This window comes from Nannobrachium achirus, assembly GCF_963921795.1.
Source record: "Nannobrachium achirus genome assembly, chromosome: 11".
NCBI classification, from domain to species: Eukaryota; Metazoa; Chordata; class Actinopteri; order Myctophiformes; family Myctophidae; genus Nannobrachium; species Nannobrachium achirus.
This window is the reverse complement of record NC_137820.1, coordinates 63112516-63136831: the sequence shown is the minus strand read 5'-3', so window position 1 is coordinate 63136831 and position 24316 is coordinate 63112516. Positions and strand designations below refer to the sequence as shown.

Sequence of the window (24316 nt, the reverse complement as noted above, 5' to 3'; positions counted from 1 at the left end):
TTGGGCGGGTTGTGTTGACCGTGCTGTGGACTTCTCTTCTCTAGAACAAAACTATTGGCTCCTTGAATTCATCAGGTGTGTGTGGGGGGGGGGGGGGGGACGGACGGAGGACCCAGAATATCACTAGTTAATTTGTAAGAGTACTGATCGCCACTGGAATCTGAAACGACCAAACTCTTGTCTCTGTATGGCCCTGTTGCCAACCGAAGGAAATTCACCACATTCTGTTCTCAAGAGCATGGCATGAAGTAAATGCTTGTTTTTATTTTTGATGTAAATAAAGTTTGCATTACTAAAAAGCTGCTTAATTCTGTTTTATCTGATGAAGATGGGAGTTAATGATGCCCCCTGTCGGGCTTCTGTAGCTGTACTACTGAAGCTGAATGTTGAGGGAAATGGGAGAGGGGGGGGAGACACTGTTTTGTATTGAATTCAAATGCCAGTAGTGTTTTATGTGTATACCGTAATCCATAGTGGAAAATAAAGGCTGTTTTGAGTTGTTTTCTAACAAACTAGCTCTGGTCTCTTATAGTTTTCATTTGTTTTGTTTCCATGTAGCTCCATAATAAGAACAGAAATATTTGTCTCCAGTCAAATCAGATCTGCATGACATATCTAATCATGGACAGCTCGTTCTTGACAGACTAGTGAAAATTTATTTTATTTTGTATACTGCTCAAAGAATTTAAGGGAACAAAATGTTCCCTTAATTCTTTGAGCAGTACTACAATATACTACTCAGATAAATTAAGGGAACATTTTGTTCCCTTAAGTTCTTTGAGCAGTATATTTCCCCCGATAGGCCTCTGTCCTCATTATAATCACGTCATGAACTACAGTACATGAATTGTTGTGTCACTATTCTGGGGGTGAACATTTGGCAAAGTAGCTGGGTCCAGTTGGGTCCTATTTCTATTGTATTATTATTAGTGAATGGGTTCCAAGATTGGCCGTTGAGTAGCCTAATATTTGACCAGGAGTTCTGCACTGTCTCAAGAACTGGGGTTGAGTAGAGCAGTGGTTCTCAACCTGTGGGTCGGGACCCCTAGGGGGGGTCCCCAAATTATTTTGGAGGGTCCCCAGATGATTAACTTAATGAGCAACATTGTTTTCTCTCTCAACAGTAAACAAACCAACATAAAATGTAAGTGTATAGTGCATATCTACACATTTCTAAAGTGACAAATGAAGGACTTTGTAATACCTCTAAAATGACAAATTAAACATTGGCCAAATTGTCCAATATTAGAGGCAGAAATTGTGAAAATAGCCGATCTACATGCTCACAACACCTCGCAGCGCGAGGCGTTGTGAGCATGTAGATCTGCTATTTTCACAATAGAACCGTGTTGTACAAAATGTAATGTCTCAAGTTCAACTCTTAGTAGAAATTGCAGCATCACGTTATATAATATAAAAACAATATCACAATGCCAATAAAAAACATTAACATTTTCTATGAGAAAATTAAACCCTAGAACATGGGATTATATTGGCAGTATCTTTATAAAACAAATTCATCCACGATATAGCAGCAAACACGTTGAGAAAAGAAGCAGACTTTTCTTAAAGGGATTGGCAACTTGGTATAGCCTTTTTTTTTTATCACACATGCAATGTGTGGGAATAGATACAAGTTAACTGGAGAAAAAAAATCCCATTCTCTTTACTCTTGCACCCAACTCATCGCTGAAACGTGGCGTTGGTCAAGGCTGCATGTGATAACTTCTTTTTGCTTGATGTAAATGTCACATCATCTAGAAATTGCATCCACACAATATTAAAAATGCTAAATCAAGTAAGAAAAAAGCAAATAAAATTCAAGATGTCACAGTATACCTTCATGAAACGGTGTCAGTCTGAAGCCTAATTTATACATTGTTGTATGACTGTGTTTCTCACTGAAGAATAATGTTTAAATTAGCTGAGGACTCACAAGCAGCTTATCATTTCAGGCTGTGGCAGTCAAGTGATCCATGACTTGATTCTGTAGCTCGTCTCACATCTCCTCTACAAGACTGTTTCTTCTCCTGACCCTTTCCCACTGAGCACAACTTAAACAACAAAACGTGTGTAAAAAAGGTTTTGCTAGCCCTTTCTTTTATAGCATCACAGGACAAATTTGTATGTTTTCTTTAGGCCTATGTATCAATTTCCCCATGTTTTTCAATGGCACATGTTGCTATTTTGTAGAAAGGATTTTTTTTGGTGTTTTCCGTTTCATTGTCCTTTAGGCAGTTAGATTCTAAATAACTCAAGGGCCTACAAAATCTGACCAAAGCCCATTGTATAAAGCTAAGAAGCTTAGACGTCAGTCGATTAATGAGGCTGTTTTTCTTCATTCCTGACAAAGTGATTTATCAGACAGATTTCTTTTGAAAGAGGCAAGTTGTTGATGGTGTTTAGGAAGACAGAACTACAAGTATTTCCCCCTTCCTCAACCATACTTAAAACCACCGAATCATGAGCACCATTAAATGAACAATTCTATGGGCTCCTTTCTGCATTTGAAACCATACAGAAGTCTATCAGTTCTGTTGCAGACCAGAATCACAACTCTGCATTCCATTAACCCATTTAGGCCTAGAATTATTGAATGCTTTAACCAGTGAAAAATAGCAGATATACAAGCTCACAGCGCGGCACCGAGTGCCGCGCTGCGAGCTTCTAGATCTGCAATTTTTGAAAAAGTCATGAAAATGTGTGCAAATCTTTGAATATATGTATTTTCAAAGCGAACGTTTGTAACTCAAATTTAGCTTGTGGGTGGTCCCTGCCTGGAACTAAATATTTTGAGATGCGGGTCCGTGGCCAAATAAATATCATTTTGGGGGTCCTTCACATGAAAAGGTTTGAGAACCACTGTCTCTCAAGAACAGACTAACTGAGCTCCAGTTAAAGTGAAAATGACCTTTTCTTTGACGATGGCTGGCCAGATTGCTGACGTAGAAACATTGATTTTTTTCAAAAGAATCTTAGAAGGACTCAAAAGACACTTATAGAATCAGGTCAAAATTCAAATTTTCATGATTTAAAAAAAATAGCAGATCTACAAGCTCGCAGCGCGGCACTCGGTGCCGCGCTGTGAGCTTGTATATCTGCTATTTTTCAATAGTTAAAGCATAGAATAATGATACACATACACAATAATGTGAACCCGTTCTACTAAATGCTGTTGACACCTGAGCTCTCCAGAGAGGGTGGTCACTTTGACTCCCAAATGTGGCACAGTAATTCTTCAATTAATTGATTTGTCTTCTCTTCCGCCATAATTGTTGAGTGAATTCAAATCTAGTATGGATCAAAATGGCTGCGAGGCGGAGGGAGACATTGTGACACAGTAATATTCTTTGACATTGTCAGAAACAAATGGGATAATACCTTAAAAAGGTGAATTCATACTTTTGGGCCACAATAGCATTATGTCTGCTCCAAAAGGTAGTTGTATTCTCTTCGAATGTCTTCAAACACTCATACATAGCTATGTACAACCTACAACAAAGGCAGGGTAGGTAGACCGTATCTAAACAGCAGGTAAAACCCAGTTTAAACTCATCTTTTAGTTTCAGCTCTTTCCTCAGAAAACAGCTCAGAATTCTGTTAAAATGCTCAAAAACTGTCCCAAGTTATGAGAGAATGTCTCCCAGCACTGGTCCCACGATTATTGAACTTCCTGAACGTCAGAAGTTTGTATCCACTCCACCGCTTTATTTACTCACATGGTCTCTCTCACTAAATCTCGCTCCAAAATGTCATTCCAATCTGAAAGAATGGAAGATAATTGGCAGACAAATCTGTTTCCTCGTTTCCAGTTTTGTTCGTCCACTCTCTGATTGATTAAAGACAGGCAGAGGACTGTTCTCTCTCTGCGTCACCTTAACTCTATGAACGTCCCAGAACACAAACGCACATGTACAAACACATGTGATTGTGTGTATGTCTGTGTTTGTAGGTAGGTATACAGTGCCTAAAGAGGTATACCATCCATGTAATCAGTCCAAGCTCTTCTACCCTTACTCTACCCTCAGAGAGCAACTCTGAGACACAGTCCAGGTCTCTGCTCAGATATTGACGTCCCGGACATCGGTGGGTGTGGTCGACAGGTCAAGACCCTCCGCGTCTCCGATGCTCTTGGTCTCTGTGGTTACAGTGTGTGGCTGTTGTTGCGCTTGCCGGAGACTAGTTTCCAACAGCGACTCAATTTGTTCCTGACACGCCCTGAGACAATCCTAAAGACATGGAGAGACAAACAGACAGGCACTTTAATTCAGATACCAAGTGGCTGTGGTCTTTGGTTTGGCTGAGTTGGGTTCTCATGCATGTGGGAAATATATTGGCCACACGGCCAAAAAAATAAATATGTTTTGGTATGCGGCCAGGTCTAGTAGGCATGGCTCAGGGAGGAGGACGCCCCTGCCATGCATAGTCCACTATGGGCATCCTAAGGGTGCGATAGGCCTAGTAGTGTGTGTGGGTGTGGGGGTGTGAAAGAGTGAGTGGAAATGTATTTGATCCATATGATGTAACACATATTTGTATTATTATTGTGTGATGTATGCTGTAGTAATAAAAATGTAAATCAAATCAAATCAATCAGTTGTACTATACAGGAATAAAAAGCTTCAATTGCAAAAATCACACACATCCGAATTCCTCAAACACTGCCATGTATTTGATGAATATTCAGCAAACACTGAGGGGCCTTTTCCAAAGGGTTCTTTCTCCAGCCTATGCGATGTTTCTTGGAACCTTGGTTCGTTCTTGCAAACCGGCGTTTCCACCAGATTGAACCAGAGCCATTGTCCCCCAGTTCAGATGGTGGTTCACTGGAAAAAAACAAGGATTTTGTGGTTCCCGTTCCGAACCAACTTTTACGGTTTGGAACCAACTCGGTTCTCTGTGAAAAAGCTCACCTCTGGTTCATCTCATAGATGGGAGAAAGAACCCAGACCAGTTCTTTGCCGGCGGAAAAGGCCCCTGAGAGTAAAAGAATGGATGGATGTATAAATCTACCTACCGGATCACTCCTGATGATCTGTGCCAGTCGCTCTGTTAGTTTCTGCGATGTCATGGTGTTGCCCACCATTCTAAGCTGTAAGCCCTCTACCGCAGCTGCCATACTGCCTGCTGCAACCATGGAGGGAGGGTTGGCTATGAATTTAACATCTGAGGAGAACAACCAGAGATATGGTTAATAAAGTGCTGTTTTAATAGAGAGTGAAAACAAGAACATAGTAAAACAAGGATTAGTACAACAAACAAACAAAAAGTACCTGTAGCACATAACGCCACAAACGTCTGCGCGTGCTTCCTCAGGATTGGTCTGTGCTCTTTCCTGATTTGCAGCTGGGACAGGAAGTGGTCAATGAAGTCAAGGGGTGTCACGGCAGCCAAGTCCCACTTCAGTTTACTTAAAACCATCAGTTCCATTTGCTGTGAAGTGAAAGAGAGGGAGAGAGCAGGGACGGAACATGAGGGATAGAAAGCATTAGATCAGGGGTTTTCAAAGTGGGTGACGGGGAACCCCGGGGTGCCGTGACGGCAGTCCAGGGGTGCCGCGAGATCATTTGATAATATTTGGAATCTATTTGGACACTTGAAAAAATATTTAGTATCATTTTAAACTTGAAGTACAACGTTATTTTCAGTCAGTTCTAACCAAAATGGTTATTATCTCAACGTTTTATTCGCAACATAATCACTAAAATATCGTCACTGTCGGGCAGAAACCTCGTATCTCCAAGTTTCAAATGTGTGCGTCTTTTAGTAAAGCAAGCCCTGCTTCATCATACAAGACTGTCGCACAAAAATAGTGAAAACAGCCGATCTACAAGCACACAACGCCTCGCATTGTAGATCTGCTGTTTTCACTAGTTTAGTACATTTTATAGATGATAAATACAAAACGAACGGTTTTGGACATACAAGGTTTCCACCCGACAATGACGATATGCTATAAATATAAGGTGCTGACCGGGAGTGAAAATTATAATGTAGGGGTGCCTCGGATTAAAAAATATATTTATGGGGTGCCCTGAGACCAATAAGTTTGGGAACCCCTGCATTAGATGAAAGGAGAAGAGCTCAAGTAGTGGGAGGCATGTAGGGTGGAAGGTGCTTATTGGGTTGATGTATGTATTGCTTTGCTTGTTGTGGTTCGCTTTGGATTGGGAGCTTCTGCTAAATGCCTATTGATATCTCTATGCAGTTGATGTATTGATGTTGATTGAGTCCCATGAGAAGTGTCAGCCATCCATAAGATGTACGCTACTCTCATGACTAATCACATTGATTGTTGTATTGCCTTGCTTATTGGGTTGATGTATGTATTGCTTTGCTTGTTGTGGGTCGCTTTAGATTGGGAGCTTCTGCTAAATGCCTAAACTGGAGCCAGGAGGTATGCGGTCAGCCTATAGGCTTGACTCAGGGACAAGGACGCCCCTGCCTTGCACAGTCCCATGAGAAGTCTGCCATCCATAAGATGAACGATACTCTCATGACTAATTGGAAATGACGCAAGTTCGGGGACTGATCAACCTGAGCTGGCCACCTCCGGCGAGTTTGTATAGTGTATAATGGCCGAAACACCCTAAGACCTGGAGGAACACTACTGATGATGCGTCCTAAATTAAAACCTAACCCCAGCCCCCGCATCCATCATTCACCACCAAGATGACACACACACACACACACACACACACACACACAGTCAGTGACCCACAGGCCCAAAAGCTCAAGGAGTAGGGACCGTGTCACAATATAGAGAGAGCTATTTGATTGAAACTTACTAAATGAAACGATGAATGAATATACAGCACAAGCAGCATTCCCCTAATGTAAAAAAGAGAGGAAAAAACTAAATGCTGACATTGATGTGACTCCCTTCTAAATTATAGGACTTGTTGTCGCATTGGGTTCAGCCCTCTGTTCAACTCAGTGAGTTGAGAATGGAAACACTGCCCTCATGTGGATTCTTTCATATCACACTGTAACACTGTTACTGAACAAACACTCGGTGGGAATGATTCCTGTCACAATATAGAGCCGTTTAACACTGTTACTGAACAAACACTCTATAGCAAAGATTACTGTCACATATTTACCAGTGTGAGTGAAGACGTACAGACGACAGAGCCACTCTCCTGTCCTGTCCTGTCCTGTCCTGTCCTGTCCTCTCCTCTCCTCTCCTCTCCTCTCGTGGTGTAAACACAGAGACAGAGAGGCACTTCCTGGTCGGGGGGGAATTCCTTGGCTACAGCGCCGCCTGTTGATGGGGACCTACAGATAGGTTCTAGAGGCTTGCAGTCTACCGCACTTCCAGGGGGTTGAGGGGGGCTGGGCGGCTTCGCCGCCCAGCCTGGGCACGCCGTGTCTGCCTGGAGGTTGGAAAGAGGGAAGTCATTCACGAATGAACTAATTATCGATATAGGACTGTCATAGGTATACAGTGTCATTGACAGTACAGTTCACTGGTACAAGCTCAACTAAAAGGTGATCCTAGAAAAGACTAAGTCAGGGGGAAACAATTTAAAAAATAAAACAATAAAAACAGCCGATCTACAAGGCTGCATGTGGGCTTGTGGATCAGCTGTTTTGGGTAAATGGTGGTTATTTATCTAATGCAGTATTGATCCCTTTATCGAGTGATTGATTGAAGACTTTATGACAAGTTTCATGACAGTACAGTTCACTGGTACAAGTTACTATCGAAACCTCGACCAGCTGTCTGTCTGTCCGTCACACTTTTGCCCTGCTCATATCTCTGCAACCGCTGCCACGATCCGTGCCAAATTTGGCACACACTGTCCTTGCCCTCCACCCATCGATTCTCACCCATGGCCCTCCTCTTCTAGTGCCACCATGAGGCCGAGTCGCAGCACGCTTGTAGATCGGCTATTTTTGCTTCTTTTGATTTGGAATCCTAAATGTAACATTTTGATTTAATGTCAAATGCATTTAGTTACTCATGTTAACTTTATGAACTTAAATACGTTGGACAAAAAAGGAATACATTTTAATACTACTATACTAGGCTACTAATATAGACTGAAGTAAAGCGGGTTATGTTTGAATGTTTGGAATTGCAACATTTGACATTATTTATTTAATTAATTAATTAATTAATTAATTGATTCATTTAATTAATTATTTCCCTGTCTGCACCAGGCCGAAAGGACACATTGGCCCCGGCATTGGCTGGGCTCACTGGTACAACTTACTTTCCCCCGACTGCGTACGGATTCTTTAATTAATTACTTAATTAATTAATTAATTAATTAATTATGGCCCCGCCCCCTGCATTGGCTGGGCTCACTGGTACAACTAACTTTCCCCCGACGGCGTAGGCTACTGATTCTTTAATTAATGAATTAATTGTCTCCTCTTTCTTTCTTTCATTCATTCATTCATTCATTCATTCAAATAAATAAATAAATAAATAATTAAATAGCGGGGATCCCCGAGGGTGTCATCGCGTGCGGGGGGGCGAGCCTGATTATTATGTAAATGAGGCTAGAAAAAAGTAGTGGTCTGCGTTAATTATGTTAATGAGGGGTCTGCGTTAATTATGTTAATGAGGGGTGTGGTCTGCGTTAATTATGCTAATGAGGTTGGGGGCGTGGTCTGCATTAATTATGTTAATGAGGGGTGTGGTCTGCGTTAATTATGTTAATGAGCAAAAAAAAGAAAAAAGGTGGTATGCGTTAAATATGTCAATGAGGGGTGTGGTCTGCGTTAATTATGCTAATGAGGTTGGGGGCATGGTCTGCATTAATTATGTTAATGAGGGGCGTGGTCTGCGTTAATTATGTTAATGAGCACACAAAAAAAAGGTCTGCGTTTATTATGTTAATGAGCGTGGGGGCATGGTTTGGAAATGCGTGTGGGCGTGGTGCGCATACATTATGCTAATGAGGGCGTTAAGGTAGGTTTCCCAGCGCGTAAAAAAAGCAGACGACCGTATGTAAATGAAGGGGAGGAGCTTAGTCGACTTAAAAAAATTGGGGGCGGTGCATGGTTTGGAAATGCGTGTGGGTGTGGTCCGCATAAATTATGCTAATGAGGCTGTTAAGTGGCGTTTCCCAGCGCGTAAAAAATGCAGGCGGCCGTATGCAAATGAAGGGGAGGAGCTTAGTCGACATATGCAAATTGGGGGCGGGGCGTGGTTTGGAAATGCGTGTGGGCGTGGTGCCATACATTATGCTCGCATACATTATGCTAATGAGGGCGTTAAGGTAGGTTTCCCAGCGCGTAAAAAAAGCAGATGACCGTATGTAAATGAAGGGGAGGAGCTTAGTCGACTTAAAAAAATTGGGGGCGGTGCATGGTTTGGAAATGTATGCGGTGCATCTCGCTCTCGGAGCACTCGGTGCCGCGCCGTGAGCTTGTAGGTGTGCTATTTTTGGTTTATTTTTGTGGTTTCCTCCGCCACTGGTGTATGAATGTGTGGGTGAATGTAATGCACAATTTCTGTAAAGCGCTTTGGATAAAAGCGCTATATAAATGCACCATTTACCATTTATCCATCAGCAAGGCAGCCATATCCTCGAGAGTCGAAGTGTTCCTTGCATCCATCCATGTTCCATTGGTTCTAGTCTTTCCTCAGGTTCCTTGGCTGTTGCAAGCAGGTAGCAAGACATGCACTAGAAAGGTGCCTTGTTGGTCTCAGCAGTTGTACTTCTCTGCTACCAATGCTGTGTCTTGTTCTGTCAAGGTCTTTGCCTCTCCAAAGTTTGTTAGATATTGTATTCGGTCAGAAGCCATAGCTGCATGCTTAGTCCCCACCTGGCCCATGCAGTATATGTCAGTATATGGGTGTTTAAATGAGCAAATAAGACTATTTACGAATAAAAGTAACAAATACAATTACACAACAAAATCAAATGAGGGTTAATGTGATATTAACAATATCACATTGTTCACCCTTCTATTTAATCATTTTGGGGATGATGATGATGTTGTCATCTGCCCATTTATCAATTTTGTAAAAATAAATTGGTTGAACAGAACTCATATTTTGGGACCATCGCTCCATTGTTCACAATGGTTTGTAATGCAGGCTTGTGCAGGCTGCTACCCCAGGAAGTCATGTGATCCAAGATGGCCGCGGTGTGAATATGGTCTATTGGGAAACAATGGTTTCGTATTATTCTCTGGAATTTTTCCATTTCCAACAGCATTTCTGAAAATGTCTCCAGTGTGCTGGTGTCGTCTAGTGGACAATTGGAGCATAACATTTCAATACACAACACATTTAAGATTTCAATGCACTTTATTGTGGTGTTGTTTACATTGCATTTTTGGATATATCTGTGCCTTTGGTCGGGTGTGATTCAATCCTTCTATCATAAAGGCTGTAACTAGTATACCACCAAATGATCACATAATTTGACCATAGATTATTTAACAGTGTTTTTCTTTTGTCAAAGTAATTTACAGAATATTGCATAATGTCCAATGAACGTAAAACACAGAGAGTTTTAATTAACCAGATGCAGCAGTGACTGGGTCCATGGTACGTGTTTCCAGTTTGTATATGGTCTGGTATCCATCGTCCCAGGCATACAGCTGCTTGTCTTTGGGGTGGTAGTGAAGGCTGCTGTGGCTGGTGTAGCGCTTAGGGAAGAACAGCACACTGCTCTCTTCACTGCAGGCAGATAGATTTAGTATATTAAAAGAAAGAAAGAAAGAAAGAAAGAAAGACAGAAAGAAAGAAAGAAAGAATTGTGAGATGGTTTTGTGAGACATTTTGAGAAACACTTTGAGAAACACTGGCGCAGGGGAACTCGAGTGCACCCTGACATCTCAAACGAATTCCTCCTAAAACCTGGTGTTAGAAAAACCAAACACAGGATTTGTTTTCGTTTTTTTGGAATTCCTGTGTTTGCACTCATATTCTGCTAGTAGGGAAGAAGAAGAAGAGGAACAAAAAATGCACTTGAACCGTAACAACACCAACCCCTTCCTTCCTCTGTGTTTAACAATAATACATTTCAATTTATAATCTCAAAAAGAAACGCAAAATGCCTGGCCTGACACGCATAACCTCCTCACCCACTACACCTGTATCGGGTTCAGCTCTTATTACAACCACAAAACTAAATGTGTTCCTCGAGCTCGACGCCGAGTCGAGTTCAGTATATCCACATCATGTTCATGTTGTATTGTTTTTGAAATGTGAAAAGTAACTGTTAACTCAGGCAGACGTTCACATTTGGAAGGTGCAGGGTAAAAAAAAAGAAGACACGAATGAGTCTGAATCTGCTAGGGATAATACTTGGAAGTTTTATTTACCGACTTTTCCCTCTTTAACCGAGCTCTGTTACAGTTTAATCTTATTGAACGGAGCCCATGGTCTGAAATGCCCTGTATCCTAAAAACTACACTACAGCGTACGCAAGCGTGTCTCGTTGTGCTATACAAGAGAAGTGGACTATCTTGTTGTTTTCTTTATCCGTTAATTATCGTACGTGGCACAATATATTTGTATATACTCGAGGTTGCTAACCACTTAGCCATAAAGAAACGCTTTTTAGAGGTTGCATTTCCATAGTCAAGCCGAGCGCAGACCCTTTGGTCCACATCTGATGTTCTTGTGGTTCTCTCAAGAGTTCCGGAACCATGTTGGAATCTGATCTGTGTTAACTTTTATTAAGAATTACTGTAGCAACTAATGCACTTGGAATGGACAATGATGAAGGTTGAGACATGTTTAAATTCATGCTGAGTTAACTACAGGGTCCCCAGCTTCCTTTAGTCACTGACGCTAAACCAACGCAACACATCAGCTCACTCGCATATCTAAACTTCTCCCCAGGTGACTTGTCAAATGTATCTCTCCTTTTGCCGACAGTCTGAATATGTTGTCCGTGGTCCCCATTGCAGTGCATTGAAGAAGATGGGCCATTTTATGTTGCTCGCGGGAAGCACACTGTTGAATTAAAATTACATTGGGCGCAGGAATTGCACAGCAGCCCATTTTAGTTTTTTAGTGGTTTCAGGCAGCCAATCAGGATTTAGGTCATCTCTCATCTACCCTCTGTTGGGTCGCATTCAGGAACTTCAGACTAAGCAGAGCCTTAATTGGATAGTTTTGGTCAGGATGTGTGGACTGGAGCCATAGATTAATAATTTTGGGCGGGTTGTGTTGACCGTGCTGTGGACTTCTCTTCTCTAGAACAAAACTATTGGCTCCTTGAATTCATCAGGTGTGTGTGGGGGGGGGGGGGGGGGACGGACGGAGGACCCAGAATATCACTAGTTAATTTGTAAGAGTACTGATCGCCACTGGAATCTGAAACGACCAAACTCTTGTCTCTGTATGGCCCTGTTGCCAACCGAAGGAAATTCACCACATTCTGTTCTCAAGAGCATGGCATGAAGTAAATGCTTGTTTTTATTTTTGATGTAAATAAAGTTTGCATTACTAAAAAGCTGCTTAATTCTGTTTTATCTGATGAAGATGGGAGTTAATGATGCCCCCTGTCGGGCTTCTGTAGCTGTACTACTGAAGCTGAATGTTGAGGGAAATGGGAGAGGGGGGGGAGACACTGTTTTGTATTGAATTCAAATGCCAGTAGTGTTTTATGTGTATACCGTAATCCATAGTGGAAAATAAAGGCTGTTTTGAGTTGTTTTCTAACAAACTAGCTCTGGTCTCTTATAGTTTTCATTTGTTTTGTTTCCATGTAGCTCCATAATAAGAACAGAAATATTTGTCTCCAGTCAAATCAGATCTGCATGACATATCTAATCATGGACAGCTCGTTCTTGACAGACTAGTGAAAATGTATTTTATTTTGTATACTGCTCAAAGAATTTAAGGGAACAAAATGTTCCCTTAATTCTTTGAGCAGTACTACAATATACTACTCAGATAAATTAAGGGAACATTTTGTTCCCTTAAGTTCTTTGAGCAGTATATTTCCCCCGATAGGCCTCTGTCCTCATTATAATCACGTCATGAACTACAGTACATGAATTGTTGTGTCACTATTCTGGGGGTGAACATTTGGCAAAGTAGCTGGGTCCAGTTGGGTCCTATTTCTATTGTATTATTATTAGTGAATGGGTTCCAAGATTGGCCGTTGAGTAGCCTAATATTTGACCAGGAGTTCTGCACTGTCTCAAGAACTGGGGTTGAGTAGAGCAGTGGTTCTCAACCTGTGGGTCGGGACCCCTAGGGGGGGTCCCCAAATTATTTTGGAGGGTCCCCAGATGATTAACTTAATGAGCAACATTGTTTTCTCTCTCAACAGTAAACAAACCAACATAAAATGTAAGTGTATAGTGCATATCTACACATTTCTAAAGTGACAAATGAAGGACTTTGTAATACCTCTAAAATGACAAATTAAACATTGGCCAAATTGTCCAATATTAGAGGCAGAAATTGTGAAAATAGCCGATCTACATGCTCACAACACCTCGCAGCGCGAGGCGTTGTGAGCATGTAGATCTGCTATTTTCACAATAGAACCGTGTTGTACAAAATGTAATGTCTCAAGTTCAACTCTTAGTGCTCGTTAGGGTGGGGTGGTGGGGTCCCCAGTTCAAATATGATTATTTTGGGGGTCGCGGCCTGAAAAGGTTGAGGACCACTGGAGTAGAGGATGCTACGGTTCATGTGGTTAACTGAACAATTGTTGTCTCTCCAGCCTACAACACTGCACCACAGCTACTGTATCGGGGCACAAAAACATTGACCGTTATTTTGTCACAGTCGGCTATGGAGGATTGGAACGTAAACAGCAATTGTGAGCAATTTTACGTACCTGGAAGTGTACAAGAGTACAAATGTGACAATTTGGCTACATTTGTACACTGTTACAAATGGATAAATGGGTGGGTATTGGGTAAAAAATGTCTCATGATGACAAGTCAATGACCAAAACGAGGCTTTAATGAGGCCTAGTCACACAGCATGGAACAATGAGGTATAACAAGTATTTATCAACCCATAAATCTATTAACATTTTTTTCTCCACTTTGTTTTAGAACAGAAATTGCAGCATCACGTTATATAATATAAAAACAATATCACAATGCCAATAAAAAACATTAACATTTTCTATGAGAAAATTAAACCCTAGAACATGGGATTATATTGGCAGTATCTTTATAAAACAAATTCATCCACGATATAGCAGCAAACACGTTGAGAAAAGAAGCAGACTTTTCTTAAAGGGATTGGCAACTTGGTATAGCCTTTTTTTTTTATCACACATGCAATGTGTGGGAATAGATACAAGTTAACTGGAGAAAAAAAATCCCATTCTCTTTACTCTTGCACCCAACTCATCGCTGAAACGTGGCGTTGGTCAAGGCTGCATGTGATAACTTCTTTTTGCTTGATGTAAATGTCACATCATCTAGAAATTGCATCCACACAATATTAAAAATGCTAAATCAAGTAAGAAAAAAGCAAATAAAATTCAAGATGTCACAGTATACCTTCATGAAACGGTGTCAGTCTGAAGCCTAATTTATACATTGTTGTATGACTGTGTTTCTCACTGAAGAATAATGTTTAAATTAGCTGAGGACTCACAAGCAGCTTATCATTTCAGGCTGTGGCAGTCAAGTGATCCATGACTTGATTCTGTAGCTCGTCTCACATCTCCTCTACAAGACTGTTTCTTCTCCTGACCCTTTCCCACTGAGCACAACTTAAACAACAAAACGTGTGTAAAAAAGGTTTTGCTAGCCCTTTCTTTTATAGCATCACAGGACAAATTTGTATGTTTTCTTTAGGCCTATGTATCAATTTCCCCATGTTTTTCAATGGCACAATGTTGCTATTTTGTAGAAAAGATTTTTTTTTTGGTGTTTTCCGTTTCATTGTCCTTTAGGCAGTTAGATTCTAAATAACTCAAGGGCCTACAAAATCTGACCAAAGCCCATTGTATAAAGCTAAGAAGCTTAGACGTCAGTCGATTAATGAGGCTGTTTTTCTTCATTCCTGACAAAGTGATTTATCAGACAGATTTCTTTTGAAAGAGGCAAGTTGTTGATGGTGTTTAGGAAGACAGAACTACAAGTATTTCCCCCTTCCTCAACCATACTTAAAACCACCGAATCATGAGCACCATTAAATGAACAATTCTATGGGCTCCTTTCTGCATTTGAAACCATACAGAAGTCTATCAGTTCTGTTGCAGACCAGAATCACAACTCTGCATTCCATTAACCCATTTAGGCCTAGAATTATTGAATGCTTTAACCAGTGAAAAATAGCAGATATACAAGCTCACAGCGCGGCACCGAGTGCCGCGCTGCGAGCTTCTAGATCTGCAATTTTTGAAAAAGTCATGAAAATGTGTGCAAATCTTTGAATATATGTATTTTCAAAGCGAACGTTTGTAACTCAAATTTAGCTTGTGGGTGGTCCCTGCCTGGAACTAAATATTTTGAGATGCGGGTCCGTGGCCAAATAAATATCATTTTGGGGGTCCTTCACATGAAAAGGTTTGAGAACCACTGTCTCTCAAGAACAGACTAACTGAGCTCCAGTTAAAGTGAAAATGACCTTTTCTTTGACGATGGCTGGCCAGATTGCTGACGTAGAAACATTGATTTTTTTCAAAAGAATCTTAGAAGGACTCAAAAGACACTTATAGAATCAGGTCAAAATTCAAATTTTCATGATTTAAAAAAAATAGCAGATCTACAAGCTCGCAGCGCGGCACTCGGTGCCGCGCTGTGAGCTTGTATATCTGCTATTTTTCAATAGTTAAAGCATAGAATAATGATACACATACACAATAATGTGAACCCGTTCTACTAAATGCTGTTGACACCTGAGCTCTCCAGAGAGGGTGGTCACTTTGACTCCCAAATGTGGCACAGTAATTCTTCAATTAATTGATTTGTCTTCTCTTCCGCCATAATTGTTGAGTGAATTCAAATCTAGTATGGATCAAAATGGCTGCGAGGCGGAGGGAGACATTGTGACACAGTAATATTCTTTGACATTGTCAGAAACAAATGGGATAATACCTTAAAAAGGTGAATTCATACTTTTGGGCCACAATAGCATTATGTCTGCTCCAAAAGGTAGTTGTATTCTCTTCGAATGTCTTCAAACACTCATACATAGCTATGTACAACCTACAACAAAGGCAGGGTAGGTAGACCGTATCTAAACAGCAGGTAAAACCCAGTTTAAACTCATCTTTTAGTTTCAGCTCTTTCCTCAGAAAACAGCTCAGAATTCTGTTAAAATGCTCAAAAACTGTCCCAAGTTATGAGAGAATGTCTCCCAGCACTGGTCCCACGATTATTGAACTTCCTGAACGTCAGAAGTTTGTATCCACTCCACCGCTTTATTTACTCACATGGTCTCTCTCACTAAATCTCGCTCCAAAATGTCATTCCAATCTGAAAGAATGGAAGATAATTGGCAGACAAATCTGTTTCCTCGTTTCCAGTTTTGTTCGTCCACTCTCTGATTGATTAAAGACAGGCAGAGGACTGTTCTCTCTCTGCGTCACCTTAACTCTATGAACGTCCCAGAACACAAACGCACATGTACAAACACATGTGATTGTGTGTATGTCTGTGTTTGTAGGTAGGTATACAGTGCCTAAAGAGGTATACCATCCATGTAATCAGTCCAAGCTCTTCTACCCTTACTCTACCCTCAGAGAGCAACTCTGAGACCAGGTGAGTCCAGGTCTCTGCTCAGATATTGACGTCCCGGACATCGGTGGGTGTGGTCGACAGGTCAAGACCCTCCGCGTCTCCGATGCTCTTGGTCTCTGTGGTTACAGTGTGTGGCTGTTGTTGCGCTTGCCGGAGACTAGTTTCCAACAGCGACTCAATTTGTTCCTGACACGCCCTGAGACAATCCTAAAGACATGGAGAGACAAACAGACAGGCACTTTAATTCAGATACCAAGTGGCTGTGGTCTTTGGTTTGGCTGAGTTGGGTTCTCATGCATGTGGGAAATATATTGGCCACACGGCCAAAAAAATAAATATGTTTTGGTATGCGGCCAGGTCTAGTAGGCATGGCTCAGGGAGGAGGACGCCCCTGCCATGCATAGTCCACTATGGGCATCCTAAGGGTGCGATAGGCCTAGTAGTGTGTGTGGGTGTGGGGGTGTGAAAGAGTGAGTGGAAATGTATTTGATCCATATGATGTAACACATATTTGTATTATTATTGTGTGATGTATGCTGTAGTAATAAAAATGTAAATCAAATCAAATCAATCAGTTGTACTATACAGGAATAAAAAGCTTCAATTGCAAAAATCACACACATCCGAATTCCTCAAACACTGCCATGTATTTGATGAATATTCAGCAAACACTGAGGGGCCTTTTCCAAAGGGTTCTTTCTCCAGCCTATGCGATGTTTCTTGGAACCTTGGTTCGTTCTTGCAAACCGGCGTTTCCACCAGATTGAACCAGAGCCATTGTCCCCCAGTTCAGATGGTGGTTCACTGGAAAAAAACAAGGATTTTGTGGTTCCCGTTCCGAACCAACTTTTACGGTTTGGAACCAACTCGGTTCTCTGTGAAAAAGCTCACCTCTGGTTCATCTCATAGATGGGAGAAAGAACCCAGACCAGTTCTTTGCCGGCGGAAAAGGCCCCTGAGAGTAAAAGAATGGATGGATGTATAAATCTACCTACCGGATCACTCCTGATGATCTGTGCCAGTCGCTCTGTTAGTTTCTGCGATGTCATGGTGTTGCCCACCATTCTAAGCTGTAAGCCCTCTACCGCAGCTGCCATACTGCCTGCTGCAACCATGGAGGGAGGGTTGGCTATGAATTTAACATCTGAGGAGAACAACCAGAGATATGGTTAATAAAGTGCTGTTTTAATAGAGAGTGAAAACAAGAACATAGTAAAACAAGGATTAGTACAACAAACAAACAAAAAGTACCTGTAGCACATAACGCCACAAACGTCTGCGCGTGCTTCCTCAGGATTGGTCTGTGCTCTTTCCTGATTTGCAGCTGGGACAGGAAGTGGTCAATGAAGTCAAGGGGTGTCACGGCAGCCAAGTCCCACTTCAGTTTACTTAAAACCATCAGTTCCATTTGCTGTGAAGTGAAAGAGAGGGAGAGAGCAGGGACGGAACATGAGGGATAGAAAGCATTAGATCAGGGGTTTTCAAAGTGGGTGACGGGGAACCCCGGGGTGCCGTGACGGCAGTCCAGGGGTGCCGCGAGATCATTTGATAATATTTGGAATCTATTTGGACACTTGAAAAAATATTTAGTATCATTTTAAACTTGAAGTACAACGTTATTTTCAGTCAGTTCTAACCAAAATGGTTATTATCTCAACGTTTTATTCGCAACATAATCACTAAAATATCGTCACTGTCGGGCAGAAACCTCGTATCTCCAAGTTTCAAATGTGTGCGTCTTTTAGTAAAGCAAGCCCTGCTTCATCATACAAGACTGTCGCACAAAAATAGTGAAAACAGCCGATCTACAAGCACACAACGCCTCGCATTGTAGATCTGCTGTTTTCACTAGTTTAGTACATTTTATAGATGATAAATACAAAACGAACGGTTTTGGACATACAAGGTTTCCACCCGACAATGACGATATGCTATAAATATAAGGTGCTGACCGGGAGTGAAAATTATAATGTAGGGGTGCCTCGGATTAAAAAATATATTTATGGGGTGCCCTGAGACCAATAAGTTTGGGAACCCCTGCATTAGATGAAAGGAGAAGAGCTCAAGTAGTGGGAGGCATGTAGGGTGGAAGGTGCTTATTGGGTTGATGTATGTATTGCTTTGCTTGTTGTGGTTCGCTTTGGATTGGGAGCTTCTGCTAAATGCCTATTGATATCTCTATGCAGTTGATGTATTGATGTTGATTGAGTCCCATGAGAAGTGTCAGCCATCCATAAGATGTACGCTACTCTCATGACTAATCACATTGATTGTTGTATTGCCTTGCTTATTGGGTTGATGTATGTATTGCTTTGCTTGTTGTGGGTCGCTTTAGATTGGGAGCTTCTGCTAAATGCCTAAACTGGAGCCAGGAGGTATGCGGTCAGCCTATAGGCTTGACTCAGGGACAAGGACGCCCCTGCCTTGCACAGTCCCATGAGAAGTCTGCCATCCATAAGATGAACGATACTCTCATGACTAATTGGAAATGACGCAAGTTCGGGGACTGATCAACCTGAGCTGGCCACCTCCGGCGAGTTTGTATAGTGTATAATGGCCGAAACACCCTAAGACCTGGAGGAACACTACTGATGATGCGTCCTAAATTAAAACCTAACCCCAGCCCCCGCATCCATCATTCACCACCAAGATGACACACACACACACGCACGCACACACACACACAGTCAGTGACCCACAGGCCCAAAAGCTCAAGGAGAGAGGAAAAAACTAAATGCTGACATTGATGTGACTCCCTTCTAAATTATAGGACTTGTTGTCGCATTGGGTTCAGCCCTCTGTTCAACTCAGTGAGTTGAGAATGGAAACACTGCCCTCATGTGGATTCTTTCATATCACACTGTAACACTGTTACTGAACAAACACTCGGTGGGAATGATTCCTGTCACAATATAGAGCCGTTTAACACTGTTACTGAACAAACACTCTATAGCAAAGATTACTGTCACATATTTACCAGTGTGAGTGAAGACGTACAGACGACAGAGCCACTCTCCTGTCCTGTCCTGTCCTGTCCTGTCCTGTCCTGTCCTGTCCTGTCCTCTCCTCTCCTCTCGTGGTGTAAACACAGAGACAGAGAGGCACTTCCTGGTCGGGGGGGAATTCCTTGGCTACAGCGCCGCCTGTTGATGGGGACCTACAGATAGGTTCTAGAGGCTTGCAGTCTACCGCACTTCCAGGGGGTTGAGGGGGGCTGGGCGGCTTCGCCGCCCAGCCTGGGCACGCCGTGTCTGCCTGGAGGTTGGAAAGAGGGAAGTCATTCACGAATGAACTAATTATCGATATAGGACTGTCATAGGTATACAGTGTCATTGACAGTACAGTTCACTGGTACAAGCTCAACTAAAAGGTGATCCTAGAAAAGACTAAGTCAGGGGGAAACAATTTAAAAAATAAAACAATAAAAACAGCCGATCTACAAGGCTGCATGTGGGCTTGTGGATCAGCTGTTTTGGGTAAATGGTGGTTATTTATCTAATGCAGTATTGATCCCTTTATCGAGTGATTGATTGAAGACTTTATGACAAGTTTCATGACAGTACAGTTCACTGGTACAAGTTACTATCGAAACCTCGACCAGCTGTCTGTCTGTCCGTCACACTTTTGCCCTGCTCATATCTCTGCAACCGCTGCCACGATCCGTGCCAAATTTGGCACACACTGTCCTTGCCCTCCACCCATCGATTCTCACCCATGGCCCTCCTCTTCTAGTGCCACCATGAGGCCGAGTCGCAGCACGCTTGTAGATCGGCTATTTTTGCTTCTTTTGATTTGGAATCCTAAATGTAACATTTTGATTTAATGTCAAATGCATTTAGTTACTCATGTTAACTTTATGAACTTAAATACGTTGGACAAAAAAGGAATACATTTTAATACTACTATACTAGGCTACTAATATAGACTGAAGTAAAGCGGGTTATGTTTGAATGTTTGGAATTGCAACATTTGACATTATTTATTTAATTAATTAATTAATTAATTAATTGATTCATTTAATTAATTATTTCCCTGTCTGCACCAGGCCGAAAGGACACATTGGCCCCGGCATTGGCTGGGCTCACTGGTACAACTTACTTTCCCCCGACTGCGTACGGATTCTTTAATTAATTACTTAATTAATTAATTAATTAATTAATTATGGCCCCGCCCCCTGCATTGGCTGGGCTCACTGGTACAACTAACTTTCCCCCGACGGCGTAGGCTACTGATTCTTTAATTAATTAATTAATTGTCTCCTCTTTCTTTCTTTCATTCATTCATTCATTCATTCATTCAAATAAATAAATAAATAAATAATTAAATAGCGGGGATCCCCGAGGGTGTCATCGCGTGCGGGGGGGCGAGCCTGATTATTATGTAAATGAGGCTAGAAAAAAGTAGTGGTCTGCGTTAATTATGTTAATGAGGGGTCTGCGTTAATTATGTTAATGAGGGGTGTGGTCTGCGTTAATTATGCTAATGAGGTTGGGGGCGTGGTCTGCATTAATTATGTTAATGAGGGGTGTGGTCTGCGTTAATTATGTTAATGAGCAAAAAAAAGAAAAAAGGTGGTATGCGTTAAATATGTCAATGAGGGGTGTGGTCTGCGTTAATTATGCTAATGAGGTTGGGGGCATGGTCTGCATTAATTATGTTAATGAGGGGCGTGGTCTGCGTTAATTATGTTAATGAGCACACACAAAAAAGGTCTGCGTTTATTATGTTAATGAGCTTGGGGGCATGGTTTGGAAATGCGTGTGGGCGTGGTGCGCATACATTATGCTAATGAGGGCGTTAAGGTAGGTTTCCCAGCGCGTAAAAAAAGCAGACGACCGTATGTAAATGAAGGGGAGGAGCTTAGTCGACTTAAAAAAATTGGGGGCGGTGCATGGTTTGGAAATGCGTGTGGGTGTGGTCCGCATAAATTATGCTAATGAGGCTGTTAAGTGGCGTTTCCCAGCGCGTAAAAAATGCAGGCGGCCGTATGCAAATGAAGGGGAGGAGCTTAGTCGACATATGCAAATTGGGGGCGGGGCGTGGTTTGGAAATGCGTGTGGGCGTGGTGCCATACATTATGCTCGCATACATTATGCTAATGAGGGCGTTAAGGTAGGTTTCCCAGCGCGTAAAAAAAGCAGATGACCGTATGTAAATGAAGGGGAGGAGCTTAGTCGACTTAAAAAAATTGGGGGCGGTGCATGGTTTGGAAATGTATGCGGTGCATCTCGCTCTCGGAGCACTCGGTGCCGCGCCGTGAGCTTGTAGGTGTGCTATTTTTGGTTTATTTTTGTGGTTTCCTCCGCCACTGGTGTATGAATGTGTGGGTGAATGTAATGCACAATTTCTGTAAAGCGCTTTGGATAAAAGCGCTATATAAATGCACCATTTACCATTTATCCATCAGCAAGGCAGCCATATCCTCGAGAGTCGAAGTGTTCCTTGCATCCATCCATGTTCCATTGGTTCTAGTCTTTCCTCAGGTTCCTTGGCTGTTGCAAGCAGGTAGCAAGACATGCACTAGAAAGGTGCCTTGTTGGTCTCAGCAGTTGTACTTCTCTGCTACCAATGCTGTGTCTTGTTCTGTCAAGGTCTTTGCCTCTCCAAAGTTTGTTAGATATTGTATTCGGTCAGAAGCCATAGCTGCATGCTTAGTCCCCACCTGGCCCATGCAGTATATGTCAGTATATGGGTGTTTAAATGAGCAAATAAGACTATTTACGAATAAAAGTAACAAATACAATTACACAACAAAATCAAATGAGGGTTAATGTGATATTAACAATATCACATTGTTCACCCTTCTATTTAATCATTTTGGGGATGATGATGATGTTGTCATCTGCCCATTTATCAATTTTGTAAAAATAAATTGGTTGAACAGAACTCATATTTTGGGACCATCGCTCCATTGTTCACAATGGTTTGTAATGCAGGCTTGTGCAGGCTGCTACCCCAGGAAGTCATGTGATCCAAGATGGCCGCGGTGTGAATATGGTCTATTGGGAAACAATGGTTTCGTATTATTCTCTGGAATTTTTCCATTTCCAACAGCATTTCTGAAAATGTCTCCAGTGTGCTGGTGTCGTCTAGTGGACAATTGGAGCATAACATTTCAATACACAACACATTTAAGATTTCAATGCACTTTATTGTGGTGTTGTTTACATTGCATTTTTGGATATATCTGTGCCTTTGGTCGGGTGTGATTCAATCCTTCTATCATAAAGGCTGTAACTAGTATACCACCAAATGATCACATAATTTGACCATAGATTATTTAACAGTGTTTTTCTTTTGTCAAAGTAATTTACAGAATATTGCATAATGTCCAATGAACGTAAAACACAGAGAGTTTTAATTAACCAGATGCAGCAGTGACTGGGTCCATGGTACGTGTTTCCAGTTTGTATATGGTCTGGTATCCATCGTCCCAGGCATACAGCTGCTTGTCTTTGGGGTGGTAGTGAAGGCTGCTGTGGCTGGTGTAGCGCTTAGGGAAGAACAGCACACTGCTCTCTTCACTGCAGGCAGATAGATTTAGTATATTAAAAGAAAGAAAGAAAGAAAGAAAGAAAGACAGAAAGAAAGAAAGAAAGAATTGTGAGATGGTTTTGTCACAGAGAAATTTTGAGAAACACTTTGAGAAACACTGGCGCAGGGGAACTCGAGTGCACCCTGACATCTCAAACGAATTCCTCCTAAAACCTGGTGTTAGAAAAACCAAACACAGGATTTGTTTTCGTTTTTTTGGAATTCCTGTGTTTGCACTCATATTCTGCTAGTAGGGAAGAAGAAGAAGAGGAACAAAAAATGCACTTGAACCGTAACAACACCAACCCCTTCCTTCCTCTGTGTTTAACAATAATACATTTCAATTTATAATCTCAAAAAGAAACGCAAAATGCCTGGCCTGACACGCATAACCTCCTCACCCACTACACCTGTATCGGGTTCAGCTCTTATTACAACCACAAAACTAAATGTGTTCCTCGAGCTCGACGCCGAGTCGAGTTCAGTATATCCACATCATGTTCATGTTGTATTGTTTTTGAAATGTGAAAAGTAACTGTTAACTCAGGCAGACGTTCACATTTGGAAGGTGCAGGGTAAAAAAAAAGAAGACACGAATGAGTCTGAATCTGCTAGGGATAATACTTGGAAGTTTTATTTACCGACTTTTCCCTCTTTAACCGAGCTCTGTTACAGTTTAATCTTATTGAACGGAGCCCATGGTCTGAAATGCCCTGTATCCTAAAAACTACACTACAGCGTACGCAAGCGTGTCTCGTTGTGCTATACAAGAGAAGTGGACTATCTTGTTGTTTTCTTTATCCGTTAATTATCGTACGTGGCACAATATATTTGTATATACTCGAGGTTGCTAACCACTTAGCCATAAAGAAACGCTTTTTAGAGGTTGCATTTCCATAGTCAAGCCGAGCGCGGACCCTTTGGTCCACATCTGATGTTCTTGTGGTTCTCTCAAGAGTTCCGGAACCATGTTGGAATCTGATCTGTGTTAACTTTTATTAAGAATTACTGTAGCAACTAATGCACTTGGAATGGACAATGATGAAGGTTGAGACATGTTTAAATTCATGCTGAGTTAACTACAGGGTCCCCAGCTTCCTTTAGTCACTGACGCTAAACCAACGCAACACATCAGCTCACT

At 41.7% G+C, this 24316-nt stretch overlaps 2 protein-coding genes across 2 annotated transcripts; both read right to left on the bottom strand.

Moving 5' to 3' along the window:
- Positions 1 to 4061: 4061 nt before the first annotated feature.
- Positions 4062 to 11621, bottom strand: LOC308294522 (G1/S-specific cyclin-D1-like; the record flags this gene model as incomplete). Its single annotated transcript, XM_080737255.1, has 5 exons — positions 4062 to 4229; positions 5018 to 5166; positions 5274 to 5433; positions 10504 to 10645; positions 11569 to 11621. The coding sequence occupies 5 exons, from the start codon at positions 11619 to 11621 to the stop codon at positions 4062 to 4064; spliced, it is 672 nt and encodes a 223-aa protein (XP_080593381.1).
- Positions 11622 to 16680: 5059 nt separating this feature from the next.
- LOC308294521 (G1/S-specific cyclin-D1-like) lies at positions 16681 to 24145 on the bottom strand (the record flags this gene model as incomplete). The annotated part of the gene is made up of 5 exons (XM_080737254.1): positions 16681 to 16848; positions 17637 to 17785; positions 17893 to 18052; positions 23024 to 23165; positions 24093 to 24145. 5 exons carry the CDS (start codon positions 24143 to 24145, stop codon positions 16681 to 16683), a joined length of 672 nt encoding a protein of 223 aa, XP_080593380.1.
- Between the last annotated feature and the right edge of the window lie 171 nt (positions 24146 to 24316).